Below are 19,112 nucleotides of genomic sequence, written 5' to 3'. Positions count from 1 at the left end.
TAGGGAAACTAAATTAAAATAGAAAACTATGATTTCTCTTTTTACATCTTATGATGGACATGGCTTTCTAAAAGGACAACAGAAGATAATCCTGCATACAAGCTTTAACATAGAACACAAGATTTAAATTAAATGTGCATTGGTCTCTACTATGTAAAAAGTTCTATGAATTAGTGCAGTTCTTTAAATCCCCAGTATTTAGGGGAAAAGTATATACATACCAAGAAATCTCAACTACTACATAACCAAACTTTTTATGGCTCAACAGTCTAAACGCTTAAAGTTATGTAAAAGATCTTAAAAGTTATAAACAAAAGATCAGAACACTCAAATGGTTTACAAAATTCTCTCTTTAAAACAAAGAGACCAGAACAACCAGAAGAAATAAAGTGTACAATTTTAGGAACATTATCTTTACTGCAATTATAAGAAGGGGCGGCAGAGTATTCATTCACTCTAGAAAAAACCCCAAATTGTTAATTTCTGGTTACTTTATTACCATTTGAATTCATTATCACTCTTGTACTAATTAGTGGCTATGTCTTCAGATATCTTGTGGGACAATTACTGAAGGCAATTTATAAGGAAAAGTATACTTTTCCCACTCAAAGTGAGAAACTATTCCAGATGAATAAGCCTCAGAATTAGAGATCATAAGAAGCCAAAAAATACAATGTAAGAACATTAGGTTGATTTAAGCTCTATTTCAACAAGATTTACACAGTATTTACAATATACAATTGTCAAAGATATACAGTTTTGCAGATTGGCTTTACTCACATTTCTGCAAATGTTTTTTCCACAATAAAAATATACCAAGGTAAAGCTATTTACAAACTAGGAAGCTGCTTTAGAAACAGCATGATTTAGAAATAAAGTGAAATTTCAGTACAATGAAAGTGCAGGTCATGCTTTCAGATTCTGTCAGTATCTCATTCCCTACACTCATAGTTTAAGGAATAGTAGTTTTAAATAGCTACTGTTCTTATATGTTCAGAATATTTACTCATCATAATGCAATGATAACAAAAATTTGTCCACATCCATTCCAGCTGGAAATGAACTGGGTAGCTTCTTTTTCTGTCAAAAAAAAAAAAAAAAAAAAAGAAAGAAAAGAAAGAAAGAAAGAAAAAATAAACCTAAGTTAACATATTGAACTCAAACAAGGCCAAAAAGCTAGCTTTCTTATTAAGTCACATAGACCCTCATTATCAGGTACTTTCATATACTACCAAAATTTTTGCCAAAACAGTTTAGTTCATTAGCATTTTAGTTATACAGAGAAGTAGAGACAATTTTTATAAATCCAAGGTTAATAAAATATACTTCAATGATATTTCATTATTTTAGAGCACAAGACATTATACAAATTCAAAGTGTATGAATGTTGAATGAGACAAGAGAGAACATGCTTTTTATAAGGTGGTCATTATTGCTAAACTGTAAACTTTAGAAAGCTTTACTAAGATTTTAAGAGTTAACAGGTACTTTTCTAGTTCCAAACATTTAACATACTCTAGGCACTTTACAAACACTGCATTTAGTCCTCACAGCCATTGGGTAAGATGTGTGGTAACCTCATGTCAAATGATGCAGCTCAGACTCATGTATTGGGTTAACAATAGTCAAGAACCAATAAGCAGGAGATGCAGGATTCAACCTAGGCTTGCAAGGCAGCAGAGCCAAGATTCTTTCCCTGACAATACTTCCTGTATGACATTTTAAACCTTTCTATTCAATCCACTTACTAAATGGCTAAACAGATTTAGGAAAAATGGCTTTAACTTATCAGTGATAATCCTACATTACTTTCCTACAGATAACCATGGTTAAAGAAGAAACAGGTAAATTTAATTTTTATACTGCTCCAACACATTAACTTACATTAGAATCTATGGAAGAGCTGGTAGGACATGTGGAAAAAACCTAAGATGGAGGAGTTGCAAAGCAGTTTTCACCTGGTAATTCCATACACAATAATGGCTTCCCAATTTTTCATGTGTTATGTCATTCTCCCCACAAACCTTGGGTCTTACCATGACAGAAACAAAAACCTCCTTTTCCCAAGGAAGATGTTTATAAATATATGCCTTAGCAACTGTTTTGAAAATGCTACGTTTCATCTAGATAACTTCTGAGTACCACACTGGCTGAGAGATACTGCTAGAGAATTTTTTTTTTTTTTTTTTTTTTTTTGCGGTATGCGGGCCTCTCACTGTTGTGGCCTCTCCCGTTGCGGAGCACAGGCTCACGGGCCCAGCAGCTCTGTGGCATGTGGGATCTTCCCGGACCGGGGCATGAACCCGTGTCCGCTGCATCGGAAGGCGGACTCTCAACCACTGCGCCACCAGGGAAGCCCTAGAGAATGTATTTTGTCAATCAAAATTCAAAGCTATCTTGACCAAAATGTTCAGTTAGGTAGCTACGGCAAAAAATGATGAGATCTTTAATCTGAGCACTGAAGGAAGGGCAAGGTGTGGTTTTGAAATTAAGACTTTCAAACTTGCCTTAATTTTCTTCTTTTTCATTGGTATTGATGAATTTGCAAGACTTTTATTAGAAGTACGGGAGTGTCGTTCACGTTCATCTAATTCCTCGATCTTCCGCTTTTTTGTGGTGCTCCTTGAAGATGCTCTAAATTGTTGTGTATTGTCTTTTAGAGGAGTAGCTGAAGTAGTCCTAGAGATGGCTGCTCTGGAGAGAATCATTAATGTATGGGCAGCCATGTTTACACTGTTTTCACTCCCTGTTTCACTGGCAGGGCTGCAGGCGGGCAAGTCTGGGGTGACAGGAGGGACCATTACTTTGGGTGTGCCACTCTCTTCACCATAACGCCTACTAGAAGGGACCTTGATAACATCTGTAGGTTCTTCTTTATGTTTTTCCCCTGCTCCTGAGCCAGATGTCCGGGGTACAGATAAATCAGTACTATCAGCGAGTCTATTTACTGGGCTATGCCACTGAATATCTTGTAACATTTCTGTGGTATGCTTGGTGAGTGGGTTAATCAAAGAACTGGCAGACTTGGTTTGTTCTTGTTTTAAATCCTTCACAGGTGCACCTACTGAAATGACATTTTTACTGTTTGAGGATGTGCCTTGTTTTCTGGTTAGCTCTTGCAGTGAAGCTATAGTTTTCTCATTCCGTACACCCCCAGTTTGCTGCCCATTAGACAGTTTTGAAGTTTCTGGATTTTTCTGCCTTTCCACATCACTGCATAGTTCATTCTCCTTATTAGCTGTTGCTTTATGGAAAGATTCAAGTATAGTTTCTGTGGGTGAAACTTTCTTTTCTGACTGAGTTTCTTTTATGGTATGTCGGCTAATGGCAGTTTCTGATTTAGATAAAATCTTAGGCACAGGAGGTTTCTCTCTCTCTCTTTTGAGAGCGTTATTAGAAGGGGGTTTTAAGGTGGAGGAAACAATGGGTGAGTCAAGATTAGAAAATGAAATGTCATTCCTTTCTTTGTTTTGGGACACCGTCTTATGATTTGTCCCCTGTGTATTCGCCACAGGAGAAGCAGTGCTATCAAAACAGAGCACACGCCTGTGGCTTTCAAAGGTTTTGCTAGTTGGAACTATACTTTCTACTGAGAAGGGAACTGTTATTTCTTCCAATTTTTTCCCAAGATCTGTGGCCATATTCTTGTCAGGAACTTCAGTTCTACAAGAAAAAAAAATTTTTCTTAGCAACATAAAGAAATTCTTTATGCTTTTAACTTGAGCATTCAAATACTCTATGATAGAAACTACTTTTATGCTCACCGTTGTACATGACATCCAACTAAGTGACTTGATGAATCCACCAAATTATTTACCTGTTTTCCTGGAATTATAAGTTAAGTTAATTAGAAAAGAAAAACATTCCTGAAAGTATATTTCTCTGTAAGAAAACAGAACAGACCACAGTATCAGACACCATGAGAAAAATTTAAGCTATAGCTAATGTACAAATGAAATACTTTCACATACTGGGTCTAAAAAAGCAGCTTTGTAATATACACGAGACGATCACTCATTCATGTTACTGAGGAAATATAAATATGGAGCAAATGACTTGCTTTAACTTCAGGGAAATATGAATCCAGTCTTTTGATTTACAAATTAGTATGCTCAGTATAGCATTTAAGGGTACTACTTAGATCCAAAAAGTTACTTAAAGAAAACACTATATTATACCTATTTAAAAATTCTGCCCATTTAACTGTCATGTTTGTAAGCCTATGTCACTCAGAGCACATGCTCTGGAGTTTTAATAGCCATATTTTATTTTCCATGGACTTACATGAGTTTATGTGGAAGGGCAGCAAGATATGAAGCCAGAAATGAAAGCAAAGATGATATCGTGTAGGACCTTGGGTATTATGCAAAAGGTTTTATAGAGAATCCTTGAAAGTTTTAAATAGGGACGATGCATGAATAGATTTGTTTTAGGAAGTCACTCTGGCAGCAGTGTAGAAGATGAACTAGAGAAGAAAGAAAACTGGAAATAGAAATTCTAGTTAGATTGCTATAAATATTCAAGGTAGGAGATGATGAAGGTCTTAGAGACAGTAATGGGCATTCGCATGGACATGAACAGTAAATGAGGAATAAATGGTGACATTAACCAAGAGGGAATGGTAGGCAGAAGCGGTTTTTGAGGAAGAAGAGGTGAGACTTAGATATGTAGAGTATGTGGATCTTAAGTTACATAAAATTAGAACGGGAGGAGCATAGTAGTTCTAGAAGCCACCAATAGTATTAACTGTTAGAGGGAAGTAAAGTAAGGTAAGACTGGAAAACATCCAATGCATATAGCAGCATTAGGAGGCCACTGGTGACTTTAAACAGTTTTAGTGGAAACATGAGAAAGGACAATAATATGGATGAAGAAGTAATGGGAAATAAGAGGGGTCGGGGATAAAGGGCTGGCAGATGTGAAAAACCTAAAGGAATGATGGGAATGATCCTTGTATCCATAGTTGGACAGCCACAGAGTGAAGAAGCCAAAAAAGAAAAGTTGAAGATACACAGAAGAGAGAAGGTAGCCTGCACTAACCTTAGAAAGAATGAGATAATCATTCCTCTAAGAAGGGAAAAGGGAAGAATGATTTTAGATGAACATGTACATATTAAATGGGAGTAATGTGAGAAAATGGAGTTTACTACCCATAAAAATCAAAATCATTGGCCTAGAGTGAGGAAAGTGCTGACTGGATAGATCTGAGAAGACCTGTGGAAGTCTGAAATAGTATTAAAGAGGAATGGGAGAGAAAGAAGATAGGTAGACATTTAAAATAATTGCTAAGTGGCAGTGAGGGTGAGAAAGTTTTAAGTGTTATTGAATGGAATCACTTCTAAAGCAATGCTAAGAAGCCCAGGTGTAAAGGCAGAGGAATGGTTGGCTGGATAGAGGGTATTAAGTGGATATGGTAGAAGAATGTGAATATGAAGGTGTATAAGAGTACTGAGAAAAGTGGCTGATGTGGTGGATTGTGGGGTTTAGCCTGGATAGGGAAGGAAATGAATGCAGAAAGGAAGTGAAAATTCAGGTAAAGGTAAGGATTCAAGTAATAGGAGCTCTCATTGGTTGAAGAGAGATTCAATGGATATACAGAAATGTAAGTATTTTGAGAGAGTTTATTGACCATTATAAATTATATAGGTCTAATAACAAGTAGTGAAAAATTAAAGGTAAAGCTATGGGACAGGTTGGCTGAAGTGAAGATTAAAGACTCAGAAATGCAAGGGGTCAACAATTCTGAGGGTTAGGGTGTTGTTAGGTTAACAACATGGGCATTTTGTCACCCATGAAGATACAGAAGTCTGAGGTAGAGAAGTTTGAGAACTCACCACAACATTCATCAGTATTTTCATTCATGAATGAAAATCTCGTGTTACTTTGTATATGTTGTCTTTTACTGAACTAAGTCTTTAATTTTGGAGTAGTCAGCATTATCAAATTTTTTCATTTTTCAAAAGCAATCTTTTATCTCAGCATCATCTCGATATTCTCTTACATTTTCTTTCATTATTTGTTTTGCTTTTCACTTTCAGGTGTTAATCATCTTGGAGTTCATACCTTTATATATGTTGTGAGGAAGAGATCTATTTTTTCCCTGTAATATATATAATAGCCAATGGATTTCATTTACTAAACAAACCATCCTATCCCTTCTGACTTCTGACATTACCTCTACTATGTACAAGTTGCTATAAATACACGGTCTTTTTCTAAACTCTGTTTTGTTCCATTTGTCTTTTTCTTTTTTTAATCACTGCAAAAAAAACTTTAAGCAAAGGTTGGACAACCACCTGTTAGGAAAGTTATTAGTATTCCAAAAAAAAAAAAAAAAAAATACCGTCATATTGCTGCAAACAAAGGAGTACACACACATAAAGCTGACATGAATGAACTTAAAAATGTACCTGTACAAGGCTTGTTTCTTAGTCCCTGAGTCTTCAGAGATTTTGGAGGGATAGGGAATTGAGGGATACTTCTATTGCAAACAGGTGCTGCCAAAGGCATATGAAGGACCTGGAGGAGAAGCCATTAATTATACTTTGTTTGAAAAGCAGCACCGAGCCATTTTCAGTTCATAAATCTTACCTGCCGAGGAGGAGCAGAAAAGGTATTTCCATTCTGTCCAACCACAGATACAGGGATCATTCCCACCATTCCCTGAAGTACAGGCTGGACTGGAGAAGCAATTATAATGGCAGATCCTAAAAAAAAAAACCAACCAACAATTCTCAATAAAATGGAATAAACACAAGACACCAAAGTAATTATTATTATTTTTAAAGGTTTTGTGTTTTTTTAAAATAAATACATTTATTTATTTGTTGATTTATTTATTTATGTCTGCTTGGGTCTTTGTTGCTGTGTGCAGGCTTTTCTCTAGTTGCGGCAAGCGGGGGCTATTCTTCGTTGCAGTGCATGGGCTTCTCATTGCAGTGGCTTCTCTTGTTGTGGAGCACAGGCCCTAGAGCGTGCAGTCTTCAGTAGTTGTGGCATGTGGGCTCAGGAGTTGTGGCGCATGGGCTTAGTTGCTCCGCAGCATGTGGGATCTTCCTGGACCAGGGCTCGAACCCGTGTCTCATGTATTGGCAGGCGGATTCTTAACCACTGCGCCACCAGGGAAGCCCCAGTAATTATTAATTTGAAATAAATCCTATATAATTATAATCAGTTTTTCATATAATCTACTCTCCTTTAAAAAAATTAATTTAGGGACAACAAGGCTAACAAATTAAGAAAAAGTCAATCTGAATATTATTCTTATGGCAATTAGTCAAAGTAAACATCATGAATAAGCATAAGACTCTACAGCCTGGAGATCATATTTTAGTTGTACCTTGATTCCTCTAGAAAGAATAGTGAAATTGATCAAAAAATTGGTAGTGCAGGTTTCAAGTCTGAATCTTTTACCAGAAAATAACGGTCCAAACTGAATATTGACAGTCTAAGACTTACTCACAACCCCAAACTATAATATAATCTCAATGGTATTTGTCAGAAAGGGTCCAGATAAGTGAGCAACCAGTAAAAACTGTGGGAGAAAATACAATGTTTACCTGGTCAACAATATAGTCTATGGCTATCATAATTTAACCCTGCCCTGTAAATTAATCTTTTCCTAATAAATTCATTAACTTCTCCTGTAAGGCTGATTTCCTCACTTTCCTGAACACCTACCTCAGTCTCTCAAATACCTACCTATCCTTGTACTGCTTAAGATTCCCTTCCTTTTACTCCAAATACTACCTAAGCTTCAGCTCAAGTTCCACCTTTTCTACCAATTCTGATCCCTCCTTTATCTTATTTTAAACAGCACTTGAAATAGATCCATCAGGCTTAATACTTAATTGCTGATATTTAATCTGATTTAATTATATGCCTAAATGTAAAAAAAGAAAGAGGGGAAAGGAGCTTGGGAATCAATATCTAAGGAAGTGTAGATGAATGTGCCATAAACTCCACCTTCAAGGAACATATAATCAAGAATGACCACTATGACAGGCATGTCAGTCACTAACTACACATAAAATGGCATGTAATAAATGCCAGAGGTGCTCCTATAAACAAAGAATTCTAAAGACAGGGATCAATTTTCAAATGTGGAAGATAGTGAGAAATTACAAAGGGTATCATGCAGGGAGAAATTCAAGTTGTGTCTTGAAAGTCTTTCCAAATAGGTAATAAATTCCTTGAAAACTAAGACTGTAATAACTATTTAAGAAAAGTCTCCCACAACACTGGGTTTTAGTAGGTATATGGCTATTTGATGAATTAGTCTTCCCCCCCTGTCTTTTTCTTGTATTGATAGCTTAGCCATGGATTGAGAACTATGGAAAGAAAAAGAAATAAAAAATGAAACCACCGAATTCCATAGCTTAGCAGATTAAAAAAATTTTTGATTGAATTAATTCTGTAAAGAGAAGCCATAATCACAAATTTCTGAATCTTTTCTTATACTCTCATCCATGATTTATTACCTTCTAGTCAATAACAGCACACACAAGAGAAATTAGATCCCATTCCAGAGAAATGAACTTCAATATGTTCTAAAGTTACCTTGTGAAAAGCTGGGTGACATAGCTTGGTTGACAGCAAATACACTGTTTGACCTTGGGGGTGTCTGTAACTGAGGTGGTGGTTGAGCAGTCACGGGTGCAGAATTTCCAGGCAACACCACCACATTTGACTGACTGACAGTTGTTCCTAAGGCTGTTGGATCAGTTACACAAGTAGCTATCAGAATGTTACTTGAATTGCCAAAAGTTGTGCTTGTAGCTGGCATTAACTGTATGTATCCTCCATCCTTGGAAACGCATGGTGTAACATTGGCTGAAAAAGCAATGCTCTCTTCATTCTGGATGTTGTTTACTGTAGAGTCTTCAGGTTTTAGTGCTAAAAGGCTCTGTTCCATTGAGGCTGAATCCCCAATTCCTTCAGCAGATGAGATAGCATCTGTGGTTTCTTCTGAAGACAGGCATTTAACTAATTCTGCATTTCTGGCAGGTGATTTAGAAGGAGAAGACAAAATTATAGTTGGCAAGTTTTCTCCACTGATACTAGAAACAGCACTGTTAAGTTCAGAATCTGAGGAAACAAATGGATCATCACTGATGATAATTTTGAGAGAGACTATATTTGATGCATCTATCTCTGCTGACTTGTTGCCAGCAGGTTTATCACTAGTATTCTGGGACTCAGGGTGAGAATCCCTCACTGAAGAACACACAGATTCTGAAGGAAGAGAACGTATATCTTCTATAGGATTAGCTTCTGGGGATATCAATGTAACTTCCTCACAGTTATTTTCACCTAAAGATAGAAAAATACTATCTCCATCTTCTTTTACAGAAGATGAAGGCTCTTGTGAACCCAAAGCAACTTTCTCAGACTTGGAGGGCTGAGGTTCATGATCTGTATGATTTAACTTAACAGATGATGAATCATTAGATGGTTGTTTAATTGAAGATACTGAATCTCCAAGGTGAATTTCTACTTTTTGTTCAGATATAGTTAAACCCGAACCTTCAACAGACACAGGTAATATTTTACTTTGAAGTGAAGAATTATCTTGGCAATCTGAAAGTTGCTGTGATGCAACTGGTAACACATTATTAATTTCAATTTTACTCTGGTGAATTTCTCTAGAATCTGGTGACTTGGAACCATGGAAATTAGTTGTAAGTCTTCTTGTATCGTCAGAACTTTCACAAAATTGACCTTTTTTAGATGGCTTTCCAGTTAATGTAATATTTTGGGATAAAAGCTGAGAAGTTTTTCCAGAGAGAATTAAGTTCGCATTGTTAGTTTCACAACCAAGGGAAACAAATGAAGTTATTGGTATATCAGACTGATCAGGCTGTAATCGAGATTCATTCTGCACACTTGGAGACAAAGAATTCTTTTCAACTTCCATAGCCAATTCAGTTTCAGTAGATATCTGACTGGTGTATAATTCAGCACAATGCTGATTACATTCAGCATCAGAATTTACTCTTTGGTTAAAGTCATTCAAATTAGGCACAGACTCAAAGGTGATATCAAGGTTACACTTCTGTTCAGTAGATACTACTGTTTTAAAGGCCTTTTTCTGGACGCTAGAGTCTATCTGGGAAAAATGTTCCTGGGCTTCCTGTCTAAGCTCATCATGGTTGCTGCCATTCTTCAAAACATTTGATGTGTCTTCATTTTGATAGGATGTACAAAATGGGGGTTGACCAGATTGATCATCTGCAAAATATTAGGATGGCAGAAAGATATGGTGAGTATGTAACAGCTTTTAAGGTAGTCATCTTTACTATAAAACCTGTTTTGCCAAGGAAGTAACTAATCTTTGACATACCAGCAAGTGGAAGTCTGATAAACTCACTCTCTCATCTTTTGAGTATCAAAACACTTACAGGTACTTTTCTTATTACTGATGCCTTTTTTAACAAGTGCCAAATTGTTTGTCAAGCTTTTTAGAAAACAGATGACACAATGAAGGAAAAAGCATATATGTTTAAGAACATTTAATATGTACTAATATATAAAAAAAACTGGCTACAAACATAGTTTTTTTCAAAACAACTGACTTTTCAACTTTACCATTTCTACTGACCATACTTCATCTGATATATTCTTGAAGGTGAAATGGGGCCAATTACATTTTGCATGATCAACATTTGATATTATTGTGTACACTTTAACATTTATTACACGTTTACTGAAGATCAACCACATGACCAGTACTGGGATACAAAGATGAATGACCCAGTCTCCACCCTTGGTGATATCAGTCTAAGGGAGGCAGACATAGGACAGAAAGTCATAATGAAACATGCCAAAAACCATAGCAGTATAGGAACAAAAGGCACCTCTTCTGGCCTATGGGATGTGAGAAAGTGTTATTGTATGAGGAGATCTTGACAAATAAAAGTGTTAATAGTTGGAAAAAGAAGAAAGGGCATTTGAGAAAATACTGATATACTGTGTCATACATCATTCACAGTTTAGGACAGAAAATAATAACAATTAACAATATGAAAAATATTGGGAAAAATCCAGAAAAATGTATATCAACTATCATAAAATTCTGTTAATGTGACACTGGTAAAATAATAGTGGGTATGGAGCACATGTGAATCCTTATTGTGGGGAAACCAGTGGAAATTATATACAGGCCACATAAATTCAGGGGTAGTCAGTTTCAACGAAGTGGGAAGAGACTTTCTGAGAAAATAGGATTTCAAATTTCATTTTGTGCAGGGTAGAGCTTATCTGAAGCACAATCTTCCACACATAATATATATGAGAAAGACACGCCATCCTACAATTCAGCCTAAGAAGAAATGGAGGATTGGATTTGGGTACAGGCAAAGGACTCAAAATAGGAATATAGTCTGAAATAGTCCAAAACTGGTTTTTGGAAGGCGTGATGTGAAACTTGGAAGCCATGAAGTCTTTTGAGGGAGCTGGAAGGGGTCATGGAATTTAAGAATAGATGAACAGAAAAGATTATTGTGGCATAACTTGGTGTAGACAGAAATGGATAGAGGTGGTACCAAAGAGGCATAAAGTTTAGCAAGTGTAAGATGCCAAGATAATGTGAGAGAAGCCAGGATAATGGTTATCTTTGAGGAACAGGGATGAAAGGAGTAGTGATTGCGAAGAGATACGAAGAGATGTTTTTGTGGTGCTGGCGGTATTCTATTTTTTGACTTTAGAGATGGTTATGTGGGTATTTGCTTGATTATAATTCAATGAGCTAAAGTACACTTTTATTGTGTACTTCTGCATATGTTTCACAAAAATGAAATTTTAAAAAACTTGGCCAATATTTAAAAGCTCTAGGATAGACATATTCACTGCCCTCCCTCATTCATAAGTAGTTATTGTGGGACAATTATATGCCATACTGGTACTCTATGGGAGGCAGAAACATAAAGAACTGACTAGTAGACACATAGGAATATAACCTAAAACCTCATAAAACCCATAATTCAGGACTATCAGCAAGTATACAATTTCCTCTAAATAAGTGAGATATTGATACTGAGCACTCAGCTAAGCTTGCTTAGGAGGCTGGATGATTAATACCACAAACCAACCTTACACATTAGGGATTTGAATATGTGTCTCAAAAAAATTACATTAAATGTTACAGACAGGTTGAACTGGTCAACACTATTAACACCAATTTGTGCGTGTCTACTGCATCATGAAGGAATGAGTACTAAAAATCCACCTTTTAATCAAAGTACTAAAGGCGTGGGAATAATTTTTTCTTTTTAAATGAAGAGAAAACTTAGAAACACAAAAATGATGTATGTGGTAATTTGAACAACTTTCAAATTAAACATTTTCTGCCTTTGAAATTTTGAGACTTGTATTAGGATTTAGATTGATATTAACAAAATCAAATTCTTACCAGATTCTCCTGTTTCAAAAGAACCTTTAACTGCTAGATTACTTTCACCTGCTAAGACTACATTGAGATTGGTTTCCATATGCTGACTGGAAATGCCTTGTGATATATTTTTATTATTCTTTGTTTTACCTGTTAAAAAGGGAATAGGGAAACAATTGGTTAAATGACCAAAATAAAAATAAGCATCAATTAATACAGCTTGACAGTGGTCAAGCAAATGTTAAAGTTTGGTCTTAATTATAGTCCTTTAATTATAGTTTTTAACATGTTGCCTTATATATCATTGACAAGTATGATTTTTCCACTAGACCAGTGCATTTTTAACATGTTCTCAGACAATGCTGGTCTGCTGGTTTGGAGACTACACTTTGAGAACTACTGCACTAGGCCATAAGATGGAGGGCAATAGACAAATCTTTTTATTCCTCTTGTATTATCCAACTGTGTTTAGTATAATATATGTATAGGAGTAGATCTCAACACATTTTTGATGACTGGCAAAACTGCCCACAACTAACCCCCCTCACCCCCAAAACTGTTCTTTATTTTTACAGCTAAAGTATCTTTAAGAAAAAAATAAAACAAAAAAGCAACAAAAAAACTCTTTCATATCCATGTTTGCTTTAATGAAAATAGGAACTTTTTTCCAGATGCTCTGGGAAATGTTGTTTTACTCTGTTTAAGCTGTTTCTCCAGAGAAATTGGAGAAACTTTTTTCTCCTAACTGCTTTGATAGAAATGTTCTACTTACCATAGTCAAATAGATCAAAGAGTGCCTGAAATGCTGGATCGGATTCTGTCTGTTCCAATATATCCTGTATAGCTTCTTCAGACATGTGGATTTCACTCTGCAAAAACAAAAAACAAACAAAAAGTGATTCTAATTGAATTAGTATGGTTTAATACCAGCAAAGTAATTAGAGGATATCTGATATTTTGTACCTTTTATGTAGTATTCCCTTCCAAGAAAATTTCTTCTGATTGTAACACTATTCACTTAAAACAAATTAAAACAGGAAGACTAGAAAATAGAAAGTGAATGCTCCCTAATACCACTAATTAATCACTTTGGTGACTATATCCCCAAACATTAAAATAGAATAAAACCATGCTATAATGTTATTACTTGACACACACCACTGTGTAAGTTTAAGGTGTACAGCATAATGACCTGACCTACATACATTGTGAAATAATACCAAAATAAGCTTAGTTAATATCCATCATCTCATATACATATTTAAAAAAGAGAGAAAAAGAAAAAAATATTTTTTTTCTTGTGAGAACTCTTAGGATATGCTATTTTTATTATTTTTAAAAATTTATTTATTTTTGGCTGTGTTGGGTCTTCGTTGCTGTTCGTGGGCTTTCTCTAGTTGCGGTGTGGGCTTCTCATTGTGCTGGCTTCTCTTGTTGCGGAGCACAGGCTCTAGAGCACAGGCTCAGTAGTTGTGGTGCCCAGGCCTAGTTGCTCTGTGGCATGGGGGATCCTCCCGGACCAGGGCTTGAACCGTGTCCCCTACATGAGCAGGTGGACTCCCAACCACTGCGCCACCAGGGAAGCCCCAGGATATGCTGCTCTCTTAATTTTCAAATACTGTTGACACTTGAACAACATAGGTTTGAACTGTGCAGGTCCGTCCACTCATATGCAGAACTTTTTCAATAAATATGTATTACAGCACTACAAGATCCAAGGTTGGTTGAATCTGCACTTGCAGAACAGGACACATGGAGGGCTGACTGTAAACTTTTAAGTGGGTTTTTAAAAAAATTTTATTTTTACTGGAGTATAGTTGCTTTACTATATTGTTAGTTTATACTGTACAGCAAAGTGAATCAGCTATATGTATACATATATCCCCTCTTTTTTGGATTTCCTTCCCATTTAGCTCACCACAGAGCACTGAGTAGAGTTCCCTGTGCTACACAGTAGGTCCTCATTAGTTATCTATCTTATACATAGTATCAATAGTGTATATATGTCAATCCCAATCTCCCAGTTTATCCCACCCCCCCTTCCCCCTTGGTTTAAGTGGGTTTTTGACTGCATGTGGAGTTAGCACCCCAACCCCAAGCTGTTCAAGGGTTAACTGTATACCATACAGCAGTGTTAACTATAGTCATTATGTTGTACACTGCATCTCCTGTATTTATTTACTTTATAACTGGAAGTTTGTGCCTTTTGACCACCTTTATCCAATTCCTCCACTTCTGACCTCTTTTTCTATGAGATTGGTTTAATAATGTTGTTTAACCTGCTTTCTTCACATAAGTTTGTTGTACACTGCTTTCTAGGGCCTTCAATATAGATCTACCTCACTCTTTTTATCTGTTTTGGTTTCTTCATTTTATTATTTTTAAAATTTTAAAGTTTTGGCTGTGCCGCATGGCATGGGGGATCTTAGTTCCCCAACCAGGGATAGAAGCCGCACCCCCTGCAATTGAAGCAGAGAGTCTTAACCACTGGACCACCAGGGAAGTCCCAGTCTCTTCATTTTAAATACTTCTTTCAAATGTTGGACAATCCTTGTTTATGTGCTCACACTTAAAAGGAGCATGCCAAAAGCTGTCTTTAAACCCTGTGCCAATAAGGAGGCAGGGACCTTGTCAACTATAGTCTAAGCTGTAGAATAATTACAGAACCATCTGTATTTTTAGTTTTTCTTATTTGAGTGAGTTAGATTTCTTGCTGGGACAGTTTATGGCTGAAGTAGTGTTTCTGAGGAACAGTGTAAATGGGGAAAAGATATCGAGTTTAACTATACACTTCCTAAACTTTACACCTTATCATCCTGTTTGTAGCCCTATCTTTATGTTTACTTTCAGAGGTACTAGAGTCAAGTGTTTTGTAAAGTGACTTTTACCTGAACTTTGCCTTTACTGGCTTAGAATCCAGGGTCTGCTAAGTCAGGTACCACCTGTCCATTTCAAATTCTAAAAAATTCTTTCTCTGTCCTTGTGGGTTTATGCTTTTTTTTTTTTCTTTTTTTAAATTTATTTTTGGCTGTGTTGGGTCTTCGTTGCTGTGCTTGGGCTTTCTCTAGTTGCGGCGAGCAGGGGTTACTCTTCACTGTGGTGTGCAGGCTTCTCATTGCGGTGGCTTCTCTTGTTGCAGAGCACGGGCTCTAGGCATGCAGGCTTCAGTAGTTGTGGCACATGAGCTCAGCAATTGTGGCTCACGGGCTCTAGAGTGTAGGCTCAGTAGTTGTGGCACACAGGCTTAGCTGCTCCACGGCATGTGGGATCTTCCCAGACCAGGGCTTGAATCCGTGTTCCCTGCGCTGGCAGGTGGATTCTTAACCACTGCGCCACCAGGGAAGCCCCTGTGGGTTTATGCTTTTTAAAAATTCCCTATACTGTCTTTTTAGTAGGGTACAAAACTAAACGTTTAACCCACTATCCTTCTAAAGGGAAAGAACTCTTTTGTTTACATAACTCTGCCACATTTAGCCAATTCTCACTTTTGTTCATTTGCATTTTTTCTAATTTTCAGTTATGGTAAATAATACGTGAAAATCTTTATCCAGGCATTTGTTCATTCTTTGGGATTAATTTTATCAGTGAAATTACTAGGTCAAACAATATATACATTTAAAATTTTGAGAAATCCTGTCAAGAAGCCTTGCACAAAAGTTGTATAAGAATGCTTGTTCTAATGTATGGACACCAAGGGGGGAAAGCGGGGAGGGGGGTGGGGGTAGGAGGTGGGGTGGTGGTGGTGGGATGAATTGGGAGATTGGGATTGACATATATACAGTAATACGTATAAAATAGATAACTAATAAGAACCTGCTGTATAAAAATAAATAAATTAAATTAAAAAAGAAAATTTATGTATATATAAACTGAAAGGATAGGTAATACTAATTATCAGTTTTATTGGTAAATAGCAATGAATAAAATGGTATCACCATCAAAAATAAAAAGGAATGCTTGTTCTGTTCTATGTAACAATGTCCATGCTCTTACCTATAATGGGCAATATCAATTTTTAAGCATTATCAGTCTAAGACATAAAAGTAATCTGTTGTCTTAATTTGTATTTCTTTACTATGGAATTAATTTCCATGTTTATGAACATTTGAACTTTTTTGGAGATCAATATGATTTAAATGGAATGACAAACTTATCTGTAAATCCTTCTGCAGTGCTATATTTTCTTCAATTTTGGTGAAGCATACATTTGGATCCCAAGGGATAGAAAATTCATGTGGAGCAAGAGGTAAGGTGGAACTCTCATGAAGTGATTAAAAACTTGGATTTTTAAAGTAAAAATGGCCATAAAATGAAAAGAGAAACTTGAAGTTAAAGAACCAGTTAACCTTGACAATGCAGATATACAGAGAACATCAATAATTCTTGATGAAATGTGATTTAGGAGAAAGCCAGGAGCTTGAACAAATTATTTCTGTATCGATGGACTTAAAAATTTACAGTAATATAAATAATGTCAAGAACCAACAATCCAATGTTAATCAAACTATGAACTGGTGCATACCCTCTTACAAAAGTTACTGCTGAAGAAACACATTTTTCTAGTAAATTTCTTATTAGAGTCTAAACTTTAAAAATCAGAATTGAAGGAATCTTGGAATACATGTTGGTGGTTTGCCTTTTAATTTTAATGATGCTTTTAACAAGCAGATATTTTGAATTTTACAGAAGTCTTAAAAAAAAAACACAGCGATTTGTGTAGCCAAAGAAATCTTGCCTACTCCAAGGACACAAAGATGCGTAAAAACATTTTAAAAAATTCACCTATTTGTACAACTGGCTCTGCTCTCTTAGTGAAGCTTATGTATATACTACTCCATTGGGCATTATGTATTGCTGTACTTTCAAAGTTATTGAAATCTGAATTTTTAACTTTTCCCCAATATACAATATTATGAACACCATGAACACAGTGTTGTGTCTTCATTTTCTTATAATCTCTCACAGTATCTAATAGAGTGTCTTGATTATGGTAAGTACCTAATTATTTTGTGGAGAAAATATAAGTAAGGAGTTGAAGGTTGTAAAATTTAGAACAGGGGATATGTTGAACATTAAGACAGGAGAAGTTTTTTAAAGAAGACTGCTAAATAATTTAAAGGTTGCTTTCAAAAGCTTGTCATGTTTTCTTAAATTTACTGAATTTCACTTTGGGAAAATGTATCCAAAAAATTTTTTTTTATAGTATTCTGAAGGAACTGACAAAAAAAAAAACCTCAGTGGTTTCACCCAGAATTCATCATCTGAAAGAAAACTACTACCATAAATTCATTATAATGAATTCATTTTGTGGCACAGCAACAAAACTGAATGTATTATCTGAGAGTCCAAGCAAAAGGCTATGCAATAGCCAAAATCTCAGCTGTTCTTCAAAAAGGTATTTGCACCTGGACAAATCTTAAAACTCATATTGTTGAATTCTTCTTTTACCAGCTCACCCTCTTTCATCTTCACTCTCACTGAATAGCAAGTGACTATAGCCCCTATCTTCCTTCTCTTAGCAATAAATCTCACAGACAATTATTCATTTAGTTAGTATCTATTCTTTTTTAAAGTGTCTTGTTCATTTTATTTTGTTCAATATTACTTGGATTCATCATGTATCTTTAACATATTATTTCATTGTGTCTTTATATTTTTATACAGTTTGTAGCAGGTGCAGAAGAAATGTAATTTATTTTGTATACACTGTACAGTACTGCTTATTGCACAGAAATATAACCACTAATGAATTTTTAATTATTAAATACTAAGAAATACATGACATTGTTGTATGGATACAGGAAAAGTGTTTTATTGATATATGGAAGAGTTGGTTAGTTATTAGATGGTTAGGAATGTCTTATTACATTTACCATCTAAATAACACAATTTGAATATATGTAAATCAAATCATCATATTGTATGCCTTAAACTTATACAATGAGAGATATCAGTTATTTTTCAATAAAATTGGAATAAAACCGCAATTTTTTTTAACATCTTTATTGGGGTATAATTGCTTTACAATGGTGTGTTAGTTTCTGCTTTATAACAAAGTGAATCAGTTATACATATACATATGTTCCCATATCTCTTCCCTCTTGCGTCTCCCTCCCTCTCACCCTGTCTATCCCATCCCTCCAGGCGGTCACAAAGCACCGAGCTTTGTGAGTTGATATCCCTGTGCTATGCGACTGCTTCCCACTAGCTATCTACCTTACGTAAAACCGCAATTTTGACCTTGAAAATTCACTAACACATTTTCAGGAACAGATTACATTTGGATAATGAAGGAAATTTATATTTTAATTATTATTTTAAATCATTTTATACATCTGTTAGTAATGGTTTTGAAATGAAACAAGAATATCATCAGTTTTAACTATGAATATATGTACTACACACACACAAACACACACACACCCTTACCCATACCTGAAGTCCCAGGAGTTCATCGATTGAAGTCTCTGGTTCACTAGGGTTGCTATCTGTTTGCTTAGGTACTTGAGCAATATTGTTGTCACTGTAATACAGAAAGGAAAATTTTTAGCATAGTTCTCAATTAGGCAAAAACAATTAGATATTTTAAACACAAACGGCTTACCTAGTCAAAAATTTATTAATGTTTTCTGCAAGCTTTTCTTGAAGAGATTTGTTGCTTAATATTTTTTCTCGAGCATTTTCAATAACCATTTGCTGGAAAACAAAGTCAATATTAGCAAAA

General features: G+C 35.6%; 1 protein-coding gene across 1 annotated transcript in view; it reads right to left on the bottom strand.

Annotated features, from left to right (window-relative positions):
- Positions 1 to 1,002: 1,002 nt before the first annotated feature.
- Positions 1,003 to 19,112, bottom strand: part of NPAT (nuclear protein, coactivator of histone transcription) — a 51,673-nt gene continuing 33,563 nt past the window's right edge. The window contains exons 9-18 of the mRNA XM_065882349.1: positions 18,993 to 19,084; positions 18,824 to 18,911; positions 13,161 to 13,257; positions 12,410 to 12,538; positions 8,560 to 10,230; positions 6,592 to 6,707; positions 6,411 to 6,519; positions 3,765 to 3,825; positions 2,508 to 3,663; positions 1,003 to 1,080 (exon numbers count right to left, since the gene is read on the bottom strand). Of these exons, the coding sequence (XP_065738421.1) occupies positions 1,003 to 1,080; positions 2,508 to 3,663; positions 3,765 to 3,825; positions 6,411 to 6,519; positions 6,592 to 6,707; positions 8,560 to 10,230; positions 12,410 to 12,538; positions 13,161 to 13,257; positions 18,824 to 18,911; positions 18,993 to 19,084 (3,597 nt within the window). The remainder of the gene's footprint in view (positions 1,081 to 2,507; positions 3,664 to 3,764; positions 3,826 to 6,410; positions 6,520 to 6,591; positions 6,708 to 8,559; positions 10,231 to 12,409; positions 12,539 to 13,160; positions 13,258 to 18,823; positions 18,912 to 18,992; positions 19,085 to 19,112) is intronic.

The sequence above is a fragment of the Phocoena phocoena genome, chromosome 8, assembly GCF_963924675.1.
Source record: "Phocoena phocoena chromosome 8, mPhoPho1.1, whole genome shotgun sequence".
Classification (NCBI taxonomy): Eukaryota; Metazoa; Chordata; class Mammalia; order Artiodactyla; family Phocoenidae; genus Phocoena; species Phocoena phocoena.
The sequence above is the reverse complement of the archived record's forward strand: the minus strand, read 5'-3'. Positions and strand labels throughout refer to the sequence as shown.